General features: G+C 40.5%; 1 protein-coding gene across 2 annotated transcripts; it reads right to left on the bottom strand.

Annotated features, from left to right (window-relative positions):
- Positions 1-685: 685 nt before the first annotated feature.
- PLAU (plasminogen activator, urokinase) lies at positions 686-9,304 on the bottom strand. Of its 2 annotated transcripts, none has more exons than XM_064717185.1 (11): positions 9,184-9,304; positions 7,517-7,631; positions 6,881-6,932; positions 6,607-6,711; positions 5,942-6,107; positions 5,600-5,685; positions 5,291-5,480; positions 4,508-4,662; positions 3,455-3,595; positions 2,725-2,873; positions 686-1,898 (listed from the first exon to the last, which is right to left on the bottom strand). In XM_064717185.1, exons 2-11 carry the CDS (start codon positions 7,574-7,576, stop codon positions 1,704-1,706), a joined length of 1,299 nt encoding a protein of 432 aa, XP_064573255.1. In that variant the 5' UTR covers positions 7,577-7,631; positions 9,184-9,304; the 3' UTR covers positions 686-1,703. The 2 variants fall into 2 exon arrangements, with proteins under 2 accessions (XP_064573255.1, XP_064573256.1); XM_064717186.1 differs by lacking the exon at positions 9,184-9,304 and adding an exon at positions 9,035-9,158 and having other exon boundaries at positions 820-1,898.
- Positions 9,305-11,554: the final 2,250 nt, after the last annotated feature.

Here is an 11,554-nt window from a genome sequence, read left to right as displayed (position 1 = left end):
TCTGCTAGCACTGGTCAAGCAGTCCTGGTAGTTGCTGTCAAAAGCAGCAGTGAAGAGATATTTTTCTTCTCACAGTCTCTCTAGTCTCTCATCTCTCACAAGAGATCTAACTCCAGAAACAATGCAATTGTAACCAGCTCCCTGCACAAACTTGAATCAGGAGTCCACAAACTTGCCCCAAATAGCTTTACCACAGGCAGTGGTAAACTCCACTAACAAATGTAGTTGCAGATCCCAACCACAAATTGTATTGCCTAGCAGATTGCAATCCAGCAGTGCCAGTAATCATTTCAAGTTTTCAGCGGTGCTTGGTGTCCCTGTCCACCACTGGGCTGTCAGGGCATTAGTCTCAGTATAGTCACACAGTTGTCAGCTCTCACTCCTGACAGCTCAGAGCCAGGCACAGCTGTGGGAAAAGGGAAGTATTGTCCCACCCCTTTTATAGAAAGGGGACTGAAGTCTAAGGACACATGACAACAATAACAGCACTGCAAAGAGTGGAGATGTTACCTAGTTCAGTCTTGAGTCTTAAGGACCAGACTTCATCAAGGTTCTTCTTCCTATCATTCCATCACCAGTGTGCAAGGTTCATGTACCCCAACTACATAAAGCTACAGCTGTAGTAGCCTTTTCACAGACACCCATGTGCATTTTAGAAAAATAATTTAGCTTATGCATATCAAATTCTTCACTAATACTTATGTTTTACTAAGTAAGATTACAGAGAGATTAGAACTTAATAATGACAATTCTCTTTTGAGTCACCCTTCTATTTTCCAGAGAAGAGAAACATACATAAGAAGAAAGTTTTTTTTAATGATAGTTAACATCCATAATACAAACAATAAGTTAAACACAGTAAAAATAATTTAAATAAAGCTTGAGGTTCCAGCCCTCATACAAATAATTCAAATCTACAAAACAAAAACAAGTTTAAAAATAAACCCAGAATAAGTCAGAGGAAAAAATATCACTTCCATATACTATCAGTTAAATGAATGGAAATAAATTTCTGACTTTTGATGCCTGCAGCATTTGACAAATGCCAAGTCCTTAAATCTTCTCCAGGGTGTATAGGTAGATGTAGAAGTTGCATAATCAGACTTTCCAGGGGACACCTTCACACATGACCTGGAAGCCCAGAAACTTTCCAATTTGCTGCCTTGCAGCACAATTCTCAAGTTAAATACATTAACAGTTTGTAATGCTGACTCAACTACTACTTTTTTTCCCCCCAACTTTTTGATGCCAAGTCTGATCACTCTCTGAGTACTGGTCTTAACAGGCTAGGTTTGTGGGACTTGAGACTTAGTATTATTCAGTACAATAAGGGGAAATTTTAGACTCAGGTCATGTATAAAATGAATACCTGAGTTAAGTAAGTTGAAACGGTATCTATTTCCAGAGCAAATGCTGGTTCATAAATGGAGTAGATAGCTAACTTGCTATGCATAGTATCATGCATGGGAATACTCATTTAAATGTTAAATATTTTAGCTTTCCACTGAGTGGTTTCCAGGTAATTCAGAGTAGTAAGATAAAATATCAACCCTCTCTCTGCCTCATGCCTCAGGAACACTGATCTGAGTGACTGACCACACAAGCATTCAAAATGAAAGCCTCTTATGACATTCAGGTCTTCACTGTCCTGGTGTCAGTATAGGCAAAATTTCGTTCATTTCAGTCCAGCTGTCAAAAACAGGTCACTTTGGTTCAGGAAGAAAACGACTCTTGGCAGCTAGCCCATTCATGCTGGAGTCAATCCAGTTAAGGTATTGAGTAACTCTGGTGTAAACACCAGGCTTGTTTTCCTTTGCACACCCATCTCCCCAGCTGACAATGCCATAAACCATCATCCTGCCATTGTGCTCACAGACCATGGGGCCACCGGAATCTCCCTGACAACAGAAAGAGAACATATTAGGTCATTGCAGATGGAGGCTGTGATTGTTTTTCTAGAGTTAAGCAAGCTACTGAGGACCTATGAGCTAAAGCTTTGATCTTTGAGAACATTGCTTAGATGGAACAGAAGGTTTGGCATCTGCTGTGACTTGAACAGTCTCTAAAAGCTGCGATCTCTAGTTCCCCCTGACAGGATACCAGGAGAACAGTTACCTTGGAAAACAACCCTCCATCCCCATCCCAAGTTTATAAGCATAGATATTAGAGTTGTGATACAAGGTCAAGGCCAACATGTCCTATTTCTTCATCACAGAATCAACTCTCTCCCTGTCCATAAGACACTCTTACGCTTGAGGATGCTTGTTCTTTGCAGTGGCTCCTATAGTCACTCAGCCCAGTAAGGTGCAGGGAAATCAATCTAGTTTTGAGGAACCTGGAGGCGCTCAGTGTCCCCTTAATGTACCCTTGCAAAGCTATAGTTAATGTGCAAACTGAGATTAGAACAGTTGCTATATAGCTCTGATGGATATCTATCAGCTATTGCTTGAATAGATTGAAAATAAGGCCTTGAGGAAAAACAGAAGCTAAGGCACTGCACTTGCACCTCCAAAGGAAGGCCTGGAGGGGGTAAAACCTAACTGTGGATTCCAACTTTATTCCAGATATTTGGCCACACAACAGGTCAACTCCACCTGACATAGTAATTTCTAGTTACATTAGAGACTCTAGTGACTAGTAGAGTTACAAGATGCTGCCAACTGATCCATGTAGTATTGTGCATGTATTTGAAGCTATTTAGAAAATAAACCAAACCAATTCTACCTTGCAGGCATCAATCTGCCATGTGGGATCCCCAGCACAGACCATGTTGTCAGTAACTCTAATATTGTCATAGTATTCATATTTGCATTTTCTCTGTGATATTAAGTTCACAGTGGCTGACATCAGTCTTTGAGCATAGAAGATGTCATCTGCAAAAACAAGAAGTATTTCATTGTTCTCACTCTCCAAGAAACAAAAAGCAGCAAGAAACCCCCCCATAACACAAGTTCTGCACTTAAATTAGCATAACCATTCCAATTCTCCATTGAGGTTCTTACTTTCACCTTTCACCTTATGCAGTATTGGTTTGCTTTTATTGTTCATAAAAAGGTTTCAAAGAGAAAAACAAGTGGTCCAAACACAAAATACAAAGTTTAGTTTTTAGAAGGAAAGAGTTCAATAATTTTTGATGGAAAATCTGCACAAACACAATCCCTTGCTAATCCTCCCACACATTTTTTTCTGCTCCTCATCACATCAGGAACAATAAAATTTGTGGTTTATATTTTGCCTTACTTTGTATGGTTGATATGAGAGAGAAGCATCAGTTAGGAAATGCCATAGACAACTAGAGAAGATGATAGCAAAGGTCATCTTCAAGAAATGCACATGGAATACACATACAGTGGAAAGGAATCCTTTTTTAACACTTCACAGATCATGGTGTAAAAATCACCACATTCCCACCATTGTGGAAGACCAGCTTTGGGAAAAGAAGTCATTTACTTACAAAAATCTTGTTTTCCATAGCCAGCTATTTCACAGTGTGTATTTTCTTTTAAGTAGAGGTTCCTCTCTGGCAAGCAGACTGTTCTGACATACTTGGATTCTACTGCACACTGTCCAGAAGTTGTCCTTATCCTTATCAAAGCTATGAACCAAGTCAGAAAATACACAGTTAGATTGGTAAAGTTTTCCCCTCAAGTTCTGACAATAGGAGTACTTGGTACAGTTAATGGGAATAGCTGCAATTATATTTAGTTCTGGTTACACACGGCTCCCCTCATTGCTTTTAGAACAAGTCATTACTTAATAACAACATCAGTTTCCCAACACTAACATTAACAAGTGTTCCAACTTGCTTCCTCAAAGGATAGGGGCTGATACTCTTGCACAAGACTCTTTTGCCTGAGCTATCTTTAGATGTTTAAAAGATCAACTTTCTGACTGGCTGTAGAGGGCAGTACCTGCTACCCTGAATGGCTTACAAAGATATTCTTGGATTTTCTTTACTTCAGCAGCAGCAGGAATCTGGAAGGGATGGTAGAGTTCTAAATGTCAAGTGCACGAGTGAGAAGTCTGGTCTGTTCAAGTTGCAAAAAACCATATCTGACATGGTTGCTTTAGGAACAGACTTGTGAAACCCAGGTTTTTATGAAAGTCTGAATTAATTCAAGATAATCTTCAGCTAATGAGGTGGCTGATATGGCATTCCCATGCTATATGATGAAGCCTAAATGATGCATTTTTTTCATCTTTTACTATACATACAATCTGATCTTTAGACACACAATAAAATGGCAGAAATGCAATGCTGCCACCAGTGCTTATGGAAAAGCCATGTCTTCCACAGGTCCAGAGACTGCTTGCCAGGTAATGCACCTGATATGCACCACAACCAAAACTTAACAAGTGCAAAACCTGTCAGCACAGGCTTAGTTTTCAGACTGTTCCTGCTTCCCTTCTTCCCATCTCTGGTTCTACTTCTTTTGAATGTATGCCACAATTATGCAGCCTTCACCTATCCCAGTGTTTTAAAGGCTTATATTAAGACAACACTTACCAATATCATTCTCATTGCCACCTGTGTCATCTGTAAAGTCAGGGTGAGAGATGATCTCATCAACCATGAATACTTGTTCTTTATCATCAGTAACATTCAGTATGGACTTTCCAAGGAAAACTTTGTAGACAGATTTGTTTATTGGTCTTCTTGACCTGAGTGAGAGTAGAGAGATTGATGAGGACTACTGATTTCTGAAAGTAAGGTCAACAGCTGAGATTCAGTCCAGTTCTCTTTGACATTTATTTTAATGCTGATAAGAAGAAGTAAACTTTAGTTTGCTTTGAAAGTTGATCCAATATTCTGAAGAAAAGCATCCTAATTTTCCATTTGAGGGGATTAAGATAGGTATTTAGACATTCTGAAACATGCCTAACTAGTTGCTACTAATGAAAGGCGTTGGCCTTAAGAATCCCCTGCAGGATGCCAAAAGGATCAGCTTTCCATAGAAAAGTCAACAAAAAGCAGCCATAGATGTATTACACAGCTCACCATCAGTAAAACTATTAAGCTTAGGGAAGGGCTGAGGTAAAAATCAAATCCTGGCACCAATATACACTGAATTGTTAAAATTGCATCCCACCCAACTGTCCACATCTTGCTAGTTCATTCTGCTAGATGTGGGCTCCCAGAGGCTTAATATTTCTTTTGCTGCTCTTGTTTTGTTCAATCAAAGGAACATTCTTACTGTGGTGCATTCCAAAGGGTTGCTCAGGGAGCATCACACCAAGAAATCAGTTGAAGCAAGTGTCAACTAAGAAGGCCGTGGAACTGGAAACTTACGGAGTGTGGAAGCAGTGCGCTGCTGTGAGCACCCAGCAAGGGTCGATGAGGCTGCCCCCGCACAGGAAGAGATCCATGCCCCTTATGGTTTGGAAGATGCCTGCTATCCAAGGCTGAGACTCAACCTCTGCCTGCTTTCCACCAACAATCTTGAACATCTTGCTAATGCTCCTTTGACCACATGTAGGCCCTGTGAAAAGAAAAATTTCATTCAGATGTTCTTACAAATAAACTCCAAACTTGTGCTATTAAAAATAAAATTAAAAAAACAAACAAAACCCCAATTGTGTTGAAACTAATATTACTTACCACACTTCTCTATGTTGCAAGGTGTTTCTTGAATGGCAGATCCCCTTTTGGTGTAACACCAGGGTCTGCTCCTTCCATTTGGGTTTCTAAAAGATAAAAAGAGTGTTCTTTCCATAAAGACAGTCATAGTATTTTAAAATTTCCAAGTGATTTGGAAAAAAACAAAAATATTTTGTTGTAATATATGCCAGGGGAAATATTGCTTCAGAAACTCACATTCTAAATATTTTTAGTCAACAATTCAGCTCTGTAATGTTATTTTTTAAAAACACATTTCTCAGTGAAGTATCTCTGGGGCTGTAATAATAAAAGTTTCCACAAGATGAGTGCTGCTTTTCTTACCTGCAGTAGCTGTGTTTGCCCAGCCCAAGCTGCAAAGCATTCTCTGAGTAAGCGTGGTAACGACCCCTCCTGATTAGTGAGGGCAAGTTCCATGGCAGACATTTGTCTTCTGTTGCCATCCCTCTGTAGTTCTCCCCATTTTCAGTATAGCATGTGCTGTCAGTGTCTAAGAAAATAAATATTTTATTAGCAGCATGCTCTTGCATATAATTGTTCTGTGACAGACATGGACAAATCCTTCAAATGAGGAAAAAAGTTCTTGCATTACACTCAAAACTAGATGCAAAATCCAGACTGACTAGATACTGTTATTAAATTTGCTCTGTATGGATTTTGAGCATGCATATTAATTCTTTAACAGTTTAAGTGAATTTCACAGTCTAATAAGTTCTTCTGCTTCTGACCACCCACAAACTAGCTTGTTTTTCCACCCCAATCTAAAAGTAAGATTGAGTGAAGAGGCAGGGACAAAGAAATTAGAGATCCTGATTTTGCACCAGCATTTTCTTGCTTCTCCTCATTTAGTCTCTTAGTACAAACTGCTAAAGGCTATCCAGTCATATCTCTGGGCAATGCTTTCACTTGGCATTTCATATGAATTCTTTGACTATCTTTTAGACCTTTCCAATCAATTGAGTTAGCATTAAGGAAGACAGATACTCTACCTAGTTCACAGTGAAGCCCAGTGTATCCATCTGGACATATGCAACGACCAATTCCACTGAAGAGGTAATAGGTAATGCATGTTCCTCCATTCAAACAAGGGCATTCTGTAAGTCAATGACATCACTGATTATAGGCAAAACATTTGAATGTGGAGATGAAATGTAATTGAAAATTAGGTTTTAGGTGTTTCAGTATCAATAAGGATCTTTCTTCTTGTACAAGTACAGGATAATAAGTTCCATTTAGGTTCAAATAGAACAGGCAGATGCTTACCCTTGTGGTCTGATCTGCGTTTATATTGCTTGTAGTATTTCCAGCTATAAATCTACAGGAAAAGAAAAAAAAAGATTTTTAAGGAGGCAGTTCCTTTTATGTGGTTTGATCATCTTTTCCCTACTGCATACCTTCAACTGTTTTGTTTTTTGCATGTAGCTACCTGCTGAACCTACCCTGTGGAATCTGGATATGAATGAGAAGTGCAGCTCTAATTAAGCAAAGCAGAATGGGGAACAAAAACTAATCCCATGTCATGCAAACAAAAATCACTGAAAAAGCCCAAAAACCCCAGGATCAGAAAAGCCCCACTGAACTGTGCCACTGCATCAGGTCAACATTACAATTATTTATGCTGTAGGAACATAAGCAGCTCTTACTGGCCACTGTCCCTAAACAGGGAAGGAAACTTCACCCTCTCCACTAAGCAGTGCAGCAAAGATGCAACATTCATCAATTGCCCCTATAATTTTGCTGACCTTGGTGCTTCACATTTGTGCCAGAAAATGAAAGCCAGAAAATTTATTCAACAACAGATTCTTGTTCTGTCCTTCAGGGTTTTTCCCTCTGCTTTGCAGGCTGGGTCTGCCTTTCTCCATGAAATAAGATTAGGCTTTTGATATACTTAAAACTTACAGACTCTAATCCCGTGACAAGGGCACCCAGTGTTACTGTGAGGAAGATGAGTAACTTCATGTTGTTAGTTAACTTCTCTCTTTTCTTCTTCTTCTTCTATCTGTATTATTTAATTCTGAAAATAAAAGAGGAATTTAGTGTCATGCTGTAGCCTGCAGTGCCAGTTTTCTTGCTTCTGTTGTCTTCAGTTACAACACAACAACACAACTGATGAAGAATGAAGCTTTTACTTGCAGCAGAATATCTGCTTATTATTTCCATAAATTAAATTAGAGGTTATACTTTGAAGCTCTTTTTGTACAGGCAGCAATAAAACCAGATTTTTTTTTTTCAAGAGTGTAATTGAAACACAGAAAGAGAAATTGGAAAAATCCATACTCCATTTTTGCAGTATGGACTAAGTTGGAAATTGGCAGATGTATTTAGCTGCTGCCCAACTGTTTGTACCTATTGAACTGACCATTGCTACCCTCAACAAAAGCACCTTCAGGGTATGAAAGGGAAACCTCCGTTTTTCAGTCCCTCTCTAGTTATCAGCTGCATTTTGTTGCTGCTCAGCACTTAGGTAAACCTGGCCACCTGACTGAGTGCCTCTGACCACTGCCACCTCTTGAAAGTCTGCTGGTGATGTTGCCTCACTTATTTTCAGTGTTAGAGGTTTACAACATAGTCTGTCTCAACTTCTTATAGGCAGCTGGATCTTGTAGCCAAGCAGGTATAGCAATCTTTCCAAAAGCAAATAATTATCATGTAATAACAATGGGGGTACAATAAAGTCCCATGTGTCTTTTCCCTCTTTTTAAATCGCAACAGAAGTCATGAGAGTAATTTTTTTAAGCTCTGACTCTTTTAGTGCTCTCTCACTTTTAGAAAACTGTAAAACTTCATTTTTAAAAGATTCCATGGGAATCATAGCTATATTTATATTAGCAAAAAAAAAAAAAGCAATGCAGTAGAAGAGGATGCACAGAACTGAGCTGTACACTGTACCTGCTTCAGGTTTCTACAGCGGACTAATTTCAGTTTGGTCCTGCAGACTGAATGCCTGCCGATATGTGGCTTGCACCTCCTAGTTTTACTTCATTTGGAAGAAATGGAGTGCAAGTACTCTATAGCTCATTATTGAACACTCCTAACACATGTTCACACACTCAGTGGTGTGGACCAAAACACAGGGTATAGAGAAGATCACTAGATTCATTTGGAAAATAGACACAGTACAAATGAAAACGCTAATGCAGATGCAACCTCTGCTGTTAAGCAGGTGTCATAATGCAAGAAAGCAAATCATGCCTCAGGTACTTGGCTGTGCATGCATTTGAGATTCAGATGAAATTTTAGCAGATATACTTCCCTTAAACACTATTATGACAATTATTTTTAGCATTTGTGGCAGCAATGAAAGTAGTTTATTCTTTGCGACTATAATTAGTTTCTCAGGCCCAGCCTCCACACCATAAACAGCAGTACTGCTGATTCCTTTAAAAATTCTGCTATACTGTGGCAGCTAGAACTGACCTTCCCCGCAACTGCGATACCGCATCGCAGTAGCATTTTCCTTTTTTAATTTCAATTCAATTTTAAGAGCAAACGTTTCATCCCGATCGATTCAGACGCGGCGCTGGTGCCTTTAGCTGCCGGCGGGGTTGCAAAGGCACGGCACTTACCGGTGGCGGTGCCGGGCTGGCGGAGCTGCGGCGCTGCCGGGGCGCTGCCCGCTGCGGGCTCTATAAAGGCCGGCCCGGGGCGGGGCCGCCGCCGCCGCTGCCGCCCTGGGGCGGCTCCGAGCCGCTCCGCTCCGCCCCATCGGGAATGCTCCAGCGAGCCGCGATCGGAGCTGCGCCGTGACTCAAGGGGGAATTTTCTATGCTGCTTTTTAGTTTCGGGGAAGGGGACTACGGTCAGGGCGAGTAAACAGCTTTGTACGGGGTAGGATTTCTGGAAGGGGCTCCTTGGCAATTCCTTAGGGACATTTATAAAAGCAAAAGAGAAATGTGAGTGAGAGCTATGAAAGGAATGACTAGAAACATGCCTGGAGACTTGACAGAATGATAACAATGATAACATGTATGTATGTATGCATTAGCAATAAACATAGAATGACTATCAAACATACCTGGAGATACAAGCAAATGTGCTGTATTATTCATATGGTACTACCCATAATGAGAGAAGCGCAAGTGATTTTTTAACTAACAGAGGATTAAACTCTTTCAGGTGTGGATAAAACACAGCCCGCTGGGAGGGAGTATTGGGTCAGAATGTACTTGAAGCACTGGGTGTGTTTTCAGAGAGCTGTCTGCAGCTGAAACACACAACGTCGGGGTGAGCAGGGTGCAGTTCTCATGCCAGCTGGAATGTGTTAGGACTCGGGGCTTACAGCAGGTGCTAAACTCATCTCCTCCAAATTACTTACGCTCCCTTGGGCCTGAGCAATCGTGAGAAAGTGGTCATGGTTTTCTTATAATTTCTGCCTCCCAAAGAAGTATTCAAAGCAGCTCATTTCATGAGATGAGGATGGAAATTTGAAGTGACAGATGTCTAAGAATGCAGACCCAGCACAATAGATCGTCTCTCCTGCCCAGATAAATGTTGATTTCGTTCACATTATGCTGTGATGTTACAGCAATGCGGTGAATAACAGCAAACCAATACATGATATTTGTGGGTGTATTCATGGAGTCTAGCTTCAGGTAGTGCTGGTGACTAAGGTGAGGTAGGTGTCCACAGGCTGTGTAGCTGATGAAGAGCAGTTTCTTTAGAGGTCAGGTCAGAGAAGTAGCTGACCTGAAATTCCCTCAAGAGAAATATTTTCATAACTTGACAATTCAGAGCTTAAGGAGACTACGTTTCTATGTTTGCCATGTAACAACTGGTGTGACTATGGCTCAACTTTCTTCTTCCCTCCCCATTTTCTATCTGTGTCAAGTCTGTGGTATAACCATACCTTTATTTAGGTACTGTCTGCTTACATGCTCTATTTCTTTCTGTTCAGATCTTCAGGCTCACATCAGAACAGATCTCACGTTTGCAGAACGCACATGGATTTCACTTCACTGAATGGCAGGAACTGAGTAAAGAGAAACAGCTCAAGCTGGAAGTCCATAAGTGAGCATAAGTAAGGAATAAGCCTTTCTGAATTTCAGGAGAGAAATGTGTCTCACATTCTGTGGTGACTTAATATATCAGCATCACAGGTTATTAGACCCTCTAGGAAACAGAGCAGAAATAATAAGGATAGGATCCCCATGGCAGTCTTTATTTCAGAGGAGTGGCTGCCAACTAAACTTATCTCAAGGAATCAATTCTGCAGAGGGGGAAATAATCCAGATTTTAAAAGCAGTCTGGAACATTTACTCAAGTAATTTTAATACACCAACCTTACACATAATAAATGAAGAAATAGGTCATAGTTTGATTCAACAGGAAGAGCAGGGAGAAGACTGCATGCAGGAAGAGGGTGGGCTCTTCAGGCCTGGGCAGCACCTCTCCTTCCTCCTCCATGCTTCCAAGGAAGAGTCTCTAGGCCTTCCTCAAACCATCCTTCTGGGAAAAAACCCTAGAGCAACTGTTTCCTCTTTGATATTTTTGTTTCCTGAGAAGTGTGATCAGTTATCCTCTCCCTGAACCTTTTACCAAGCTTTGCAGATACCCCTGTTCCTAATTTTCTCCCTAAAACCTGCAGGTTCATACTTGTTTTCCAGATCCAAGAACCAAAAACTTTTGTTCTCTTCACTCTGACACAAGATACAGCAAGGTTCAAATCTCCCTTTTTCTGCCATTTGTCACAGACTCAGGTTTCACTGAAATACTGTACTTCTTAAGTACATCTAGAAGGCCCCCAGGAGAAGTGACTTGGGCTGTGGTGTCACTGTCTTTTAATCAGACTGGTGACAGCTATGATCAGAAATTTTGATGTGTTTGCAGTGCTGCTTTAAAGCTATCCAATTCCTTTGGTCTAAATATTAGTACTACCTAGATAGGTAAATGAGTTATAGTTGGCACTGGACTGCACTGAACTGAAAATATGGTTTAGTA

Source organism: Zonotrichia leucophrys, chromosome 6 (assembly GCF_028769735.1).
Source record: "Zonotrichia leucophrys gambelii isolate GWCS_2022_RI chromosome 6, RI_Zleu_2.0, whole genome shotgun sequence".
Taxonomy (NCBI): domain Eukaryota; kingdom Metazoa; phylum Chordata; class Aves; order Passeriformes; family Passerellidae; genus Zonotrichia; species Zonotrichia leucophrys.
This window is presented reverse-complemented; position numbering and strand designations above follow the sequence as displayed.